Source organism: Aedes albopictus, chromosome 2 (genome assembly GCF_035046485.1).
Source record: "Aedes albopictus strain Foshan chromosome 2, AalbF5, whole genome shotgun sequence".
NCBI classification, from domain to species: domain Eukaryota; kingdom Metazoa; phylum Arthropoda; class Insecta; order Diptera; family Culicidae; genus Aedes; species Aedes albopictus.
In genome coordinates this window covers 216,923,268-216,939,990 of record NC_085137.1, presented here as the reverse complement: position 1 = coordinate 216,939,990, position 16,723 = coordinate 216,923,268, and the positions used below count along the sequence as shown (strand labels likewise).

At 41.2% G+C, this 16,723-nt stretch overlaps 1 protein-coding gene across 5 annotated transcripts in view; it reads right to left on the bottom strand.

The window, feature by feature from the left end:
- Window positions 1-8,921: 8,921 nt before the first annotated feature.
- The window catches only part of LOC109420001 (frizzled-4), a 158,644-nt gene continuing 150,842 nt past the window's right edge, over window positions 8,922-16,723 (bottom strand). For all 5 annotated transcript variants that reach the window (XM_062851130.1, XM_029855295.2, XM_062851131.1 and 2 more), the window contains one exon: window positions 8,922-10,062. In XM_062851130.1, the coding sequence (XP_062707114.1) occupies window positions 9,419-10,062 (644 nt within the window). In that variant the 3' untranslated portion in view covers window positions 8,922-9,418. The remainder of the gene's footprint in view (window positions 10,063-16,723) is intronic.

Here is a 16,723-nt window from a genome sequence, read left to right as displayed (position 1 = left end):
GTCAGCACTGATATGATAGCCAACACCTGTCATCACGCTTGTTTTTTATCACCCGTGGTAGGGGGTAGCCAAGGCAAACTACAAGGAAGCAAAGCTACTACGTTCAGTACAATTTCGCGCCACAGCGTGATTGCCTCCAAAAAGCTAGTTTTTAGGCCACATTTGGCTTTCCCGAATTTTAATATTTTTTGCTCAACTCCTACAGCATTGGTGTCAAAGAAGCAAATAACCAAAAACCATTGGAGAATATGATGCCGTTTTTTAAAATCCAACTAATTACGTACATTAGGGTGTTCCAGAACGAAATCTATCAAAAAATCAACTTTTTAAGGTTTTTCTGATCACAAATGTGATAATTACACATGTTTCCTTCAATTTTATTGGCACACGTTGTTGGGAGAAGTTGTAGCAGACAAGTATAGCTTTCAATTTCTGCCGAATGAATTAGGTTTTGACAAGTTTTAGTGTAGTTATGATTTTTTGAAGTTAAAAAATAGTCGAAAAACACAACATTGATTTGATGCACCTCTTAATTTCAATGGATTTGGCTGAAATTTTGACCAGTTACTTCTTTTAGGATGCCAATCAAAATATGGGGGTGGACTTGAGAATCAGAGAACATTTTTGAAAAGGTGGACAGGCCTAAGAACTTGAACCCAGGAACCTAGTTGTTTAATAACTCTGCAATCCGATCATGCCAAAAACTGTGCAAAAGAAGAGATGAGAAAGCTTGTAAGGCAAGAGATAAGGTGACTCAGATATTCACCGTTCGTTGTAGCAGCTTTCCGGATGCGCGGAGTACCTAAGTGACTACGGTCAACTCGTCGTTGTCGTCGTTCGCTCAACCGACTCTGGTTTTCGGTGTTAAAAGTACCCGTATGGGTCCGCGTTCCTCGAAAATAATCGATTTTTGATTGGATTCATGTACTTCTTCGCACCCCGACTTCAACCGGACCAGACGAACGGCGGCGGCGAGATGTTGTTGATGGGTGTCAAGTCTAGATGGCCTCCGTGTACAACAGGAGAAACCCCAAACCGATTTTCTTCAGCTTCGGCGAAAATATTGCAATAATTTATGGGTAAAGTTTTACGATGATGTTAGTAAATAAATAAATAACACTTAACTGTGCCGCGCGCAGCGCTCCGCGCACCGCGCTGGTGTAAATGGTTGCGAAGGAAATGCGATTACCAAGTCTTGTTGTAGTCCAGGGAAAGGCAAATAGCGCGAAACGCACACCGCTCTCACGCAGTTTGGAAGCTGCAATATCGATAAAATCTGGTTTTTCCGTACAGGAAAAAAAAACTTTACGCAGGACATAAAAGAGAAGCAAATGCATTCCCTCGCATGCACATGCATAAATTTTGAACGGGTAGTTGCACCCCGACCCCACTACTAGCTGGCTTGGGTGGCGAGCGGGAGCAAGACACGCACGCAGCTTGTTGGCGGGTGTTGAATTGTGGCACGCCGAGAACAAGGTAAAATAATACCTTTGCAATCGGCCCCGGACGATGCGACGACAACACGGGAGACGACACTTCAGTCGGCGCGGCATATCAGCAACGAGCAGGGCAACGACAACGAACGACTACAACGCTGCTGCCGCAGGGTAACACTTTTTGCAACGCTTCTTTCGTTTCTGGTTGGAAGGTCACAGATAAGCAGAGTTAACAGTTCGTCACGCCACTTAGAAAGCGCTCAGACCGCTCAGCACTAAAGTGCATAATTTCCAGAATACACCAAAAATGTTTAATTCACAAAAACAGCTCCTGTGTCCTCAAAATCGTGAAATTCGCAAAAAAAAAATGTTGTACGGCAACCTAGCTAGGTTTACTAGTGACCTTAGTAAACAAAAAATATCGACATTTCGCATCTAGAAGAGTGTACGAGCTATTTTTGTGAATGTGTACACATTTTTGGTGTAGTCTGGAAATTATGCACTTAGGAGTAGGTCTTACACATTTTTTTTCGTTAGGCTGTAGTTTTGTTTTCTTCGAATGTATCTAAGTCAAGTCGAAGGTTTTTCAAAGAGCTATGTATTAGTCATTAATGTGTAAAAATAACTGAGAGGCCTTAAGGTCAAACGTCTTGAAATCCCGTTTCAATAGTGCATTAGAACTTCAAACGCACAAATCTCAAGAAGCAAGCTTCACACAACAGTGTATTTTATTATTCTGTTCTTGCTCACTTGTAATAAGTTTAAAATAAGAAGATCAGGTGCGCTGGTTTGGTTTACGAAGAGGTTTGTGCCCTCAAAATCGTGAGTAGGTGCCAAAGTCAGCCATTGTGGCAGCCATTTTGGGATTCTTACAAGTCTGTCTTTAACCAACCTAACAAAATTGCCGAAGACACCAACTTTCTAAGTGATCAGAGTCCTGAGATATATGGAATATAAGATAAGTGACCACTAGTGAGCAAGCACCGCCTAGTGGTGGAATTTTGAATCAAACGGCCCATCATTTGAAAGTTCAAAAATATTGACAAAGATATCTGGTATAAACCTTCCATCAGTGTCTGTCTCTGGTATAACAGATATCACAGACAACAAGACGGAGCACTTGCGAAATTCTCAACTAAAGGGGCCATTAGACTGTTTGTCATTACGACAAATATTTGTCGTTGTAGTTCGACATTCATCCGAGGTTGCCATGATTTACGTTGTGTTGGCCTTTTGTCGGGCTTGTTTGGTCAAATATTTGTCATGTCTAATGGGACCTTAACATTCATTGTGAATGTAAACGTCAACAAAGCGTCTACAATACGGCTTGATGCTGAGTTAATGTGCGGTACATATGGACGGAAGCTTCTATGCAAGCACTTTACCAATGAATCTGACGAACTTAATCCACATGTATATGCTGTGCGAGCAGCTTCTATGCCACCAAGTCATAGCTCTTTTCTCGGTTCCTATGTAACCACGCAAGTAACAATCAGCATGCCTTGAAGGTTTATTCATGATTTATCCTGGTTTTATACGAGCATGTGAAAAACCTAATTGTTCTAAATTAGTTTTATGTGGTAGTTTTTTACTTTGAACCTTTGGTGTTCCACAAACTAATATATAACTTCTGCTATAAACATCTTCAGTTAAAGACTTACAAGTAGACATGAATTGGTTTTATCACTTATTATATACCATTTCAATAAAACTTGCATTTGCGGTTGTTGTCGGAGATATTTTTTTGTAAACAAATACAAAAAACCGATAAAACCGCTAGTTCTATCATGAGCTCAGTTATGACCACCTCAGGAGGGTTAGCCCTATTGAAGGAATCATCAAGAACCCAGAGTTTTATCAGGAAAATATGTCGCCGAGCCGGGATAATTTATGTAAATACAGAAAAATCATTACTAAATTTTATGATTTCACGTACAGTTAAAGATCAAATTAAACCATACAACACGTTTCCGCAAGGGGTGGATCACTCTTAGAACATTAGGTGCATGAATAATATGTGGTGCATTTAAATGCATTTTCATGCATTAATTTATTCAATCAGTAAACAAGCAACCTATGACTTGCTACAATACTTGACTCTTGTCATTGTTCAACAACCAACTTTGTCAACCTTAACTAGCGCTAATAATTAATTTGCAACTAGGATAATTGCTAAAAACTTGAGTACTAATACAATCCACTGAAGGCCACCAAATTCTTGGTGGTCCCGGATAGACGTTGAGATTGGCGGCATTGTGTTTAGTGTGCTGAAGATGTAGTCCTGTCTTCCAAGCTGTTTTCTACTTTGACTGTAGAAGACGGTCCCAACCTTGGTCCCAACCGCACCCTACCTGGACCTGAGCCGTTCAGGTTTTGTTGAACAGTTTCTCCCCGTTATTTCATAAGGAAGGGGAAAAAATACTCGCTTTTAAGCTTTTAGATTCTATTATTTTTTCAATAAAATAAACTTGAATTAAAACACATTCAAACTTTTCACTCGACTCTTTTATGCTTCCATTTCCATTCTCCATTAAAACTGACTGGCATCTACTTCTTCCAAGGTGAGCTCCCCCAACCAGCTGGACGCAGATATATCCTTGACATCTAGTACGTTTTTCACTTATGGGGTATACTATCTGGAACTGTTCCTGCAATTAATTTTTATGCTATAAGTTTCTCGGCTTAGTTAATAGTTTAAAATATATAGGGTTCCTTCATTACTTACAATTACACAGTTTCTGTTCCAGTTGTCCATTCCAATAGAATTAACTTTTGAAAATAATCAATACGATACACATCATAATATTTTTCTTCAGTAGCTGCGATTTGACATTCGCATATACGTCAATGCTAAGTTGATGGAAGTTTCATAAAATGCATTTACATGCATTAGATGCAAATTGAATGCATATTCAAAGAGCGATCCGCCCCTTGCGTTTCCGTCATTTTATTTTGTCAGAAAAATTACATAATGTCTTTTAAACTCCGCTGTGTTGAAAAAACTTTTTTGCATCCAATTCCACCGAGTAAATTAAATGCATTTAACTTCCAAATTATGCATTGTTTGTGTGGCGCACTTAGTTTTTGTCATTATCACAATCACATTCAACACAAATTTTCCGTGGCATGTCTCCTGACACGTATTAAATAGGAAAACAAATCTGAATTCCATATCTGCATCTTTCCAATTAATGGCTGGATAAACAACCAAGCATAATTTATTCTGACGATCAAACATTGAGAGTGAAAAATAATCAAAACAATTATTTGACAAGTCACAAGATGGTTTTATTTATAAGGTTGATAAAACTATGATACAACCCGAAATCCTAAGCCGGTTTGCATACGAAGTCCTGTAGACCCTAATAAGACTGGGCCAACTAGCCAGAACGTGGGCTTATTGAGGCATACAAGAACTCGAGAGCATTTTCAAGTCGGCATGAATGGTTTATGTTTAGAATTTTTGAATCGCTTAAAAACTTTGATAACATTAAAATTGTTACTTGGGCACTAACTGAATAACATCATGTGAAGGCGTTTCTCCAGCCTTTTCACAGTTGTTAAATAATAGTTATACGACATCCCTAAATTAATCGATTAACAATAATTAGGTTATGGATGCCGTGACGCAATACATGGAATTATCGTTTTTAAAATTGAATAATTAAAGTACTTGCCGCTATTGGAATCAAACTCGCGATCTCCGTATCCACTGGTCCCGATGATGTCCTGTGACAGCAATATAAAAATAGCATAGAAAATATCCCGTTTTGTTTTACGCCAGACAAGGCTTCATAATTGTGCCACAAGATACCTTACCCAACTTCATCTTACTGCAAAAGCTTGTGAAACGTCAAACGAAATAATGTTTACATTGAACAAGCTGTCTGGTGGCGCTAACAGGTTCTTCGTCACAGCTTCTAGCTGAAAGAGTATTCTTTAAACAGGTACGAAGCGCTGCTGTTGTGTGTATTTGGCAACATTACAAAACATACTGTATTAAAGCAGCTCTTTTATTGGCTGGGACTCTTATTCGATTCTCACATCTTCCGCAGTTGGATTAAAGTGCAATAAAAGCAATCTAAATAATTGTACAGCACAGAGATGGGTTGCTGTAAAGTATTTGTATAGTAGCTATATATCCCGCTTGAAGATTGTTTTGACAATACTGTACATCCGACAAGCCCTTTTGGTATACAAACAGTTTCTTTATTACAGCTTTTAGCTGTAATAATATTGCATAACGGCCTTCAAAGCGTTGCTGGTTTGTGGATTTGTCAGTGTTACGAATTGTACTGTATAGTAGCAGCTGTTTTGTTAATGGGGACTTGTTTTCGATTTTGTTCAAGTTATCACATCTCCCGGGAAATCTCCCGGTGTTGGAATACAGCGACAAGAAATTGATTTCTGAAAATTGAGTTTGGTAGCTGTATAATGCTTTTTTTTTGCAGCCATATATTAGCTTATGGTTTATATTTGACTATACAGTTCGAAAAAAACGTGTACAATTACATCATATATCATGCACATAATTGGAGCGTGGAAAATGATGTATTGTTACGTGTGCTTTCACTTTTACATTTTTTGTAAATATCATCATGTAAACTTATGAGCGGGGATGTAAATCTACAATGACGTGCTGCTTGCCAATCCATGCCAAAAAAAATGTTTTTCTTCCATTTTTGAGAATAATTAAGCGTTATTGAACAGGTTTTCCGTCGTTTTATTGAGTTTTTTTGGTTTCCACACTTAAATCATAAAGAAATCATAAGATCAGCTATATTTGATACAGCACCAGCCGGTCAGATTCAATTGCAACCAGAGAATATTTCACGCTTCAGTGTTGTGCGGCAGCACACAACTACCCCGGCATCAGCTGATTTGGATTCACCTTTGAACGTTCGCTCTCGGCTATCTGTCGATGAAAACAATCTGGACACAGGAACCACCAATGTATATTTTCAAAAATTTACCTTTTTTGGAATCCTAGCTAGAATTAGTTGTTAAGAACGCAAAAGGAACTATTTTTCGGAACGACGAATAATCGTCACGCACAGATGGGAGCCATCTTTATTTACGTTTGGTTCAGCTTGAATGACATCCACATCATAGACATGTAAAGTTCAATGATTATTCATGGAAAAGTCTGTTCATCGAATAATGTTGTGCTGGAATAAACGGAAAGCTCGCGCAACATGGTAAAGTTGATGCAGATGTAATAGAACACACAAAACCGTCCTCTGAAATATTCATGTGCATGGAATATCACAGTATGTTACATTCTAATTTCGTTTACATGAACACTATTTACATTGAAGTACTGATTACAAGTCATCTCCTCTCCTCTTCTTGGCGTAACGTCCTCACTGGGACAAAGCCTGCTTCTCAGCTTAGTGTTCTATGAGCACTTCCACAGTTATTAACTGAGAGCTTCCTCTGCCAATGACCATTATGCATGCGTATGTCGTGTGGCAGGCACGAAGATACTCTATGCCCAAGGAAGTCAAGGAAATTTCCTTTACGAAAAGATCCTGGACCGACCGGGAATCGAACCCGTCACCCTCAGCATGGTCATGCTGAATACCCGTGCGTTTACCGCCTCGGCTATATGGGCCCAAGTCATGTAATGTTCATATTTTTTTGCTGTGTAGCTTTCCTTTTATTCAGCGTTGACTGCTTCAATTCGATGGTTACACAACAGTAAGCAAATGACTGAAGCTTATAGCGCTGAAAATGTTAGTTGGGAAACCCACTTTTAAGTAAATAAGGTTTAAAGTTTTTTACCATATTTTCATCCCATACAAAATGTATGGAGCTTCCAAATCGACCCAATTTTCTCCGATTTATTGTAATTTTTTAAATCATCGTAAAAATAATCTTAAAAAAGTTCCTGGAAGAATGAATTCTTAAGATTTTTTATTTGCTCAGCTCATAATCGACAAAACTGGTCATTTACATCCCTTTGCATCTGGGCCCCTCAATTTTTCATTCAAATGTTCATAACTTTTTTATACGTCAATAAAAAATGCTGAAATTTGTACCAATAATAAACCAGGGAAGGGGAACCATCTCAGCAGGGCTTTTTTAACCCTTTGGAGCTGGATAGTTTTGCCTTCGCTGCCGTTACCTCGCTGGCCTCGAACACGTTTGTTATGCTCGGTTTCATAGCCGGGGTCATATTGAACCCTCCGGCTCCAAAGGGTTAAGGCACTTTTCTGCTATAACTCCAATTTTTAATCAATGCCATGTGGTGAAACTTGGTTGAAAAGCGATAAATGTAAAGAAGTCAGGAAGGGGGGGTCCACTATTAATTAAACCTAAGGGGGCCCACTATTGCCACCGATTTAACATAGTAAGAGAATACGATCTACCCAATAGTGGACCCCAAAATGATGCTGTCTAGGGTTGAGTTTTCGAACACAAATTTTGAAAAAGGTGCGGATAAATCGTTTTCACACGGCACAAAGGCACGACATGTGGCTAATTGACAAATTGAGAGCTAAAATTTGTGAAAAAAAAACACGTTCTGGTGGATACGAGCCCATGACGCTAGACCGGTGCTCGTAGAATGTACCAATGTAGAACCAACGCAGTCAACAGGTAATGAGTCTGTGGAATAGAAAGCCAAACTGACTCCGAAGCCACACCGTGAACACTCCTTTTTCACAAACCCATCTCTCTTTCGGCTTAGATGCCAATCCACAACACACTCGCGTTTGTGCCCACTAATTACAAATGAGAGCTCTGTCATCACAGGGTCATCTGTATCATGGTATTCTTCAGCAATTTTCTTCTGTTCGACATGAAAGGTGTTTTGCCAGCATAGAATTGGAAAAAATCGCATCATTTGGTTTAATAACAGGAGCTAAAGTCATTTTTTTTTAATATTTTTGAAATTTTAAAATTTTCATTCAAAATATTTTTCCCTCCATTTTTTCAGACGCGAACCTTCACGCAAATCCTTCAACTTGGCACACTTCTTCCTACTGTAAAAATACGAAAGCGTACCATACATTTATGTTTCTGATTGTCTATGCTGAGAAGCAACTCAAAAGCGAGACTTGTTTGTTGTCAGTCTGTGAAACGTAGTGTGGATTCGATGGCCATCGTTTAGCATAGATATGCTAAAGGCAATACGAGCAAGAAAATCAGAATGGGAAAACTAACTAATGTGTCCTTGAATTGGTGGTCAGAATGACAACCTTGGTTTAAACAAAGATAAAATAAATCATATTAGCTATTCAGTCGATTAGGGAAGTGGAACCATCTCGGCAGGGGTCCTATTTTGGGCACTTTTCTGCTATAACTCAACCAATTCTGAACCAATTGACACAATTTTTGGAACGCGATGAGATACGTATAGTATCTTACCATGTACAAAATTTCAAGTCAATTGGTTTGGAATTGACTGAGTTATAGCGAAGAGTGCCAAAAATACCGGCCGCTGCCCAAGTGGTTCGCTACTCTATATAAAAAAATGAACTGTTGCTGTTCAAAAAAGACGGTATATTAAAAATATACAGTCCATGTATGACCATCACCTTGACAAATATCTTCCCTGTGATATCGGTGAACCTCCTTGCCTTGCACGACATTTACCGTCCCTGGTACTCAACCCCGACTCAAACCTCACGGCGGCCAACACAACAAGTTTCGCTAACAACATATAATTAAATCTTTTCTTAAGTACCAACTTCGGAACGACCCGTCTCGATATATCGCGCATCATTTACGTATCCTACAACATCCTACCTACGAGGAGCCAATTTTCAGGCTATCTTTTACACAACTATACACATAAAAATCCAAATAAAATAATTTAAACTTCATTTTAAAATTAATATCACATTTTTTCCAGCGCCGCTGACACGTAACATGGTGCACCAGTAATTGACCACTTGGTTGCGGTCGTTGTCTCATTGTCGCGGACACTTTATTCCCTGCTTCGTCCCCAAGCTATGTGCTAATTTACAACCTTACTCTCACAGGACCGTTTCGTTGCCGGTGAGGCTCATCGTTTGCGAAGACGCCTTGTAGGCGCGCGGTTTTCGGTTAATGTGCGAATGCGAGGGATACTTTCTCGCGTGCCGTGGCGGCAGCTTCCCTATCGGAACGGACACCAACGAGTTCTGGGGACAGACCACCGTCTGGTAGGACGCCGCCGAGTACGGCGAGGTGTTGAACTTTGGCTGCGGTTGCTTGTAGACCTGGTTGTTGATCTTACTCCGGCACAGACCGGCTATTCGAGGACCCACAGCCCACGCGGAGGCCAAAACTCCGACCAGCAGTTCTATCACCGCTCGCAGGATGAACGGCCAAATGGGGGCCTTCATCGACGTGACCGGTTCCAGCGATGGATGGGGCACACTGAGCCAATTCTCCCGATAGGCAAACTCGTAGAATATGATGACCAGCAGCAGGAAGCTCGGAACGGAATAGATGAACAGGAATTTTCCCATTCCGTTGATGTGGACGGGGAGGCTGTTGACCAGAAGCGCGGAAGATGACCGCTTTCGGAGGTACGCCGTGAAGAGATAGCCCGAGCCGATGACCCAATAGGTTAGCAGGGGGACCACGACGAATCCGAGCAGAGCGCGATCGGATTGGTTGCCGATGAAGCATGAACCTGTAAGGAGAAGACGAAAAAGGTGGGATTAACGAGTTGTATATGAGATTATTTGTGATTAGGGGAAAGAAGGTCATAACGCCCCGTCTAAGCAAATGTTGTAATAAACCTAATTTTTTTTTTGTCTGTATTAACAAGATTTTTAACCCTAGGCTAGTTCATCTCGGGACCCACGTTTTACTTCCCTTCCGAAAGAAGAACCCACATTTTGTGAGTATGTCGGGAGTGGGATTCGATCCCAGGTCCTCGGCGTGATAGTCAAGTGTTCTAACCACCACACCAGGTCCGCTCCACACAACCTAAAATTATACTGTTTTTAATGGTCTATTTTGCCTTGTAGAGTACTTTACTCCGTTACCTAAGAGACTTCAACGTTTGGCCCGCGTGCCCTCAAAACTTCCCATTCAAATAAACAATTCAAAACAGTGTTTTTTAGGTGCCGGAAAAACTGCAAAACGGCAAAACGCCCGCTGGCATTCCCCGCTTTGACATGTTGTGAAATACCATGAGACTCCATCCAACTCTCTTGCCCAGCACCAAATGAAGGAGTAGGAGACGCGTGGTAGTTAATGGGTTGATTCCATACAACCAGCGCGCGGAACCAAGAGGCAGAGGGTGCTGGCTGATCGAGGACGCTGGAGCTGAATGGCAGAAGGTACTCGGGCGGAAGACGCTATGAGCCAGGAGGAGCTACACATACTGTATTTGATCAGTAGGGTAACGGTTGAATTTTGGACCCCTAGAGGACATTGCTCAAATTTAATTCAAAATCAAACAGATTCAGAGGGTATTTACACATAATGATGATGTTAGTATGTTCGTAAAAGTCTCTACTGTCCGTTAAAAATACCCACAAGGTCATTTCTAGCTGAAAATTTGATGAAAATAACTGATTTTTGAAGCATCAGTTTTCACTGTTTTGGACACCCCAATATATTTTGGACCCTCTTCAGTATATATTTTGGACACCCGGTGTTTAAACTCGTTTGAAACTATTTTGGAAGAATTTGCCGCTTGAATATGCGGGATCATATCCTAATTACTCGATTGACAAAGGCTGATTAGAAGAAAATGCTGCTCGGAGTGAATTTTGGCTTCAGAATTTATCTCGGATAGCTATACTTTACTCGTTTTAGGTAACGTAATCAAACGGGCTATAACTGACAGCTCAGTTGGGCTGCACTTGACGTTGCTTTTTTTCTTCTTCGCGAGTCTCGTCTCAGATTGAACACTGTGTGTTAGTCATTCTCGGGCTTCACCTGTTCAATTTAAGATCTAGTTTGCTTGTGTCTTACGAAATCATCAACAATATGATGAAATCGCCTGAACGCGTTTTGCCCCCGCGGAGCGTTATGCCCTTAGTTCCCCTAGATGAAGAAGCTCATCAGAGAAACGTAACAAAAGCCACTGTAATATCAACAATGGAAGTAATTAAACAACACAAGCGATTGAAGACGTTTAGCATAATTAAAAATAATGCATTTGAATAATCAAAACTGTTGTGTTGGACAACATCATTGTAAAAAGCATCTTATTTATGCATTTTTTGATTTTGTGAAATATTTTTAGTAAACTCACCAGCGGCATCAGCACGTCGTTTTTAAATAAATTTCACAAACACCATATGGTTCGTCCTACTATCAACCAGAGGCAAAGCTTGTTTGGAATCAATTATCTGGATTCCACTGTGCCATGTTATTAATTTTCACCGATTCCTTCGGCTTCTAGCAGACGCCCAATTAGTGCATGCCGCTCCAAAGCTGAGTTCATACAGCGAGTGGCTTCCATTTCCACCGCGACGGGGAAGGAAATAGTTTATTTTTCCTGTCTAATTGAGTGATTAATTTCTCGGTGCGTAGATAAATAGGAAACCAATACCTGCATAACCAAACCATACCCGGCAAACACCAACCAAATGGATGGGGGTGATCAATTGACCGCAAAACTTTCCTACCAAATAAAGATACTACGCAGCTCCGGATCGGAACGTGCGGTCATCACGTTTCTACGCATCCATCGGCCGAGAACCCATAACTTAGGGATCCGCGTTAGTTTTCAGCGGCACAGCAGCAGCGCAATCCCCACACGCTATGTGCGCGCGCTCACATCCACGAAAAACATCGTATGCATGTTGTAATTTATTTCATGGCTAATTTATGGTTCCCCTTCGGATCCGGCATTCGTTCCCGGACAACCAATGAATATTTCTGCTGCTTCGAAATGTGTGCTATTTCTTTGCTTCGTGCATTTTTTCCTCATCTCGCGGCTTTTCCTTCGACGCACACCGGGCCGGGCGGCGGTGATGATGTTTCTCCTGGAGCGAGAAAAATCACCCCTCGTCGCTTCCCTCACTCCAACCGCCCCACCGAAGCAACGCAACCCGTATAAATTAATTATCCAAACAAAATCAAACAATAAATTATGGAAAATAAATAAACATCAGTTCGCTGCTGCTGAGTGCTGGTAGACTGCGGTTCTTTTTCTTCGCGGGGCGGGTTCCCTGGCCCACATGGAATGTCTTCAAGTGGGGGAGCAAAAACACCTCCGAATGTGTGAGTAGTATCGTTTGCCCATTTGTAGCAGCGGGTGAAGGTGATTATGATTAAGAACAGCTGAGCGAATATTTTTTTCTAAACTGGGAAGAGAAATTTTTATTCGAGCTGATGGTATCGTGCTGGTCATGTGAAAAATGATACTCAATTTATTGATCTATTTTCCAAGAAAAGCGGATGAGTACACTAAGTGATGTTGTTGAAATTTCCCAAACCTAAACACTTCGATTGAGCACATAATTCGAAACTTGAATATACTTACCTTACCGATCAGGCTAAGGCCGGGGTGGCCTCTGATGTACATAGTAGCCGTCTCCATTCCACTCGGTCCATGGCTGTTTGTCTCCAGTTACGCACTCTGCGTAGGGTCCGCAGATCGTCCTCCACTTGATCGACCCACCTAGCTCGTTGCACATCACGTCTCCTTGTACCGGTCGGATGACTCTCGAGAACCATTTTAGTCGGGTTGCTATCCGACATCCTGTTGACGTGGCCCGCCCACCGTGGCCTCCCGATTTTTGCGGTGTGGACGATGGTTGGTTTTGGTTCTCTCAGCAGCTGATGCAGCTCGTGGTTCATTCGCCTTCTCCAAGACCCGTCTTCCATCTGCACTCCACCGTAGATGGTACGCAACACCTTCCGTTCGAAAACTCCAAGGGCGTGTTGGTCCTCAGCAAGTAGGGTCCGTGTTTCGTGCCCATAGAGGACTACCGGTCTAATCAGTGTTTTGTAGATAGTTAACTTCGTGTTACGGCGAACTTTCTTCGATCGTAGAGTTCTGCGGAGTCCAAAGTAAGAACGATTTCCTGCCACAATGCGCCTCTGAATTTCTCTGCTGGTGTCGTTTTCGGCGGTCACCAGTGAGCCCAAGTACACGAATTCTTCAACCGCCTCGATTTCATCACCGTCGATATGAATTCGGGGTGGCGGGTGCGGTGATTCCTCCCTGGAGCCCTTTGCCATCATGTACTTTGTCTTCGACACATTAATGACTAATCCGATTCGCATGGCTTCACTCTTTAGTCGGATGTACGTTTCCGCCATCGTCTCAAATTTGCGAGCAATAATATCAATATCATCGGCGAAACCAAGCAGCTGAACGGACTTCGTGAAAATCGACCCACTCGTGTTTATCCCCGCTCTTCTTATTACACCCTCCAAAGCAATGTTGAACAGCAAGCACGAAAGGCCATCACCTTGCCGTAACCCTCTGCGAGATTCGAAGGGAGTAGTTCAAGTATCAGGGACACTCTCGAGTCCCTTCGAATCTCGCAGAGGGTTACGGCAAGGTGATGGTCTTTCGTGCTTGCTGAGGCCACCACGGCCTTAACCTGAACGATAAGGTAAGTTATCCGGGAATTCATTTTTTTTAGGAATACCTCCTACAATTCCATTAAGATTACCACCATTAATTTCTTCAGGAATCCCTCTGTCAGTCTTATAAGTAAATTATTTTGAATATTTCTGCAATTTCTTATGAAGTTCCTCCAGCAAATCATTCGGGGATTCCTCCAACAATTCCTCTGAATTGTTTTCAAGATTTTTTTTTGAAAAATCTGTAAATTTTGTAGGAAATTCACCTACAGTATCACCTCCGACATTTCCCTTCGGAAATTCTTCATGTAATTACTTCAGAAATTCTTTCGGCAGTTAATTTGAGAAAATTCTCCGGCATTTTGTTAGGAATACCTTCAGAAATATTTCTTGTTTTTTCTTCATTCTTCGTGTAATTCCTTGAAGAATTTTTCAGGTAATTTTTACAAAAGGTTCTCTGATAATACCGTTCAACACTAAATTTTGTTATGGGATGGGAAAAAAATAACAGGGGTTTTATTCCTTCTAAACCATAGGGGGATAATCTGCTCAACAGACACCCCAACAGGAAGGTTAGGGTACACAGTTCGAAAAAAAATCTGTAAAATTAAGACGGATCGAATGTAACAAAAGGACCCCGTCATATATGATGGAAATTTTTGTGCGATCTTAAAATTACATTGCAGATCTGTTAGAAAATATAAAAAAAAATTGAGATACAAGCGAGAATTGAACTCAGATCCTTGGAGTGTGAGTAGCACGCCCGAGCTCTCTTGGCTATCTCAGCTTCTTGAACAGAAGACAGTCAAAGTTAAACTGCTTCTACCATAATGCATGCATTCCCGACATGCTCCGACTGCTGCAAAGAGTACTGAGAGAGACAACGGGGAAACCGCCACAGCTGCGAGCAGCCGTTCTTTAGCTGACGCCGGAGAGTGGCTGGCATGGTTTATAGCAGATGCATGTAATGTCGAATTCGTTTTTGAACCTGGGTTGGAACTGGATCGGCGGAAAATGTGTAAACAAACAACGTCAAACAAACTTTAGTACAAGCGAAACCGAAGTCGGGTTGGGGTTGAAACTGTGATCTGTTCCAGTTCCAACCCAGGTTGGAACTGAATCAAAAACGAAAACGACATAAGTTTAAAGCGAATATGCTTTAAAATCTGTAAACAAGCCGTCTGACCAGCAGCGGGCTGCTCGGCTGACGTTGAATGTTGGCGATTTACATTTTTCTGTCGCAAATTTCAGTTGATCTTCAATTTACGTGTTGTTTATTTTTCATGATTTCTTTCTGTGTAGTGTAGGGCTGAGACCGTCTTCTACAACAAAAGTAAAAGCCAGGACTACTCTCTCCTCGTACCCACTAAACCATTCCTATGGTCGCCAAACCCTACGTCTCTCCGGAACCACCAAGAAGGTATTGCTTCAGAGAGGGGCTAGTGCACATCGCACCCTCAAGGTTAGCTGCGTAGCCTAGCGGAAACGAACATCGATGACTCGCTCTGGAGAGTCCATCACGGTAACATGCTGGCGCTTAGCCAGTTTCCCGAGTGGTCCTCGCCACTCCCTTTGTCCTCGGAAGGCGGGCAGGGTCAACCAAAAAATAACAGGGGTTTGGGACCCTAGAAGTGTCATAGTGAAAGAATTTTTGAAAAATATTCAATTGGGCCTTCACAGTTCAAAACCGAAGTTTGTATGGAGAACTTGGGGTGTTCAATTGATATGTGCATTAGAACGCGATGTGCATATATTTAGGCGTTAGACAATAACGCAACTAACCCAAATACCGAAAACGCCTAAAAATATGCACGGCACGTTCTAATGCACATATCAATTGAACACCCCAAGTTCTCCATACAAACTTCGGTTTTCAACTGTGAAGGCCCGGTTCAATATTTTCCAAAAATTCTTTCACTATGACACTTCTAGGGTCCCAAGCCCCTGTTATTTTTTTCTCATCCCATAACACCAAACTTTGTAAAATTTTGTCGAGCAGTGTAATTTGTTCAAGAAGTCTCTCTTCAGGTCTCAGGAAGTTCTATAACGTAGTCCTTAGATGTTATTATTGGAGATTTAGGAATAAATAATTTCTGAATCGTTTTATCAAGAGTTCCTACATAAAAATTCCATTCAGTGGGCTTCGTGGCCGTGCGGTTAGCGGTGGCAGTCGTCTAGGCGTATCGTAAGCCAGGGAGTGTGGGTTCGACTCCCGCTCCAGTCGGTGGAAACTTTTCGTCAAACGAAAAATTCACCACTGGGCCACTGAGTGTTCTGTGTTGTCCGTTGTCTAGTGTAAGTAATGTGTTCAGACTGTGCAGCCTCTGGCTGAAGACGGTGTGAATTGTCTTTTTTTTAATTTGAAGAGTTGCCAGAGAAGATTTCAAAGGAATGCCAGAGAAATACAGAATGGAAATTCCAGATCAACTCGTGAATAATGCATTTCTGAAAGAATTTCCTATGAAATTTCTAAAATATTTCGGAAATAATATCTTATGTAATTATTTAAGCAAATTATAGAGGTGTTTCTTAATAAAATTTATTGAAATTGCAGGAGAAAATCGTAAAGAAACAATCATTACAATCCCTAGAGTTTTTGTCTGAGGACAGGAGATCCTACGGAGTTTTCGAAGAGATTTGCTAAAAAAAATTGCTAAAGGAATAGGTTTTTAAATTTTGAAAAAAATATTGATTTCAGTTTTTTTATGATTTTTTCAGATTTTAGGAACTGCATTTCGATACCTAAAATCAATTTAAAAGAGATTTTTTGAAATCACCTTCTGACAGCTTGGCAA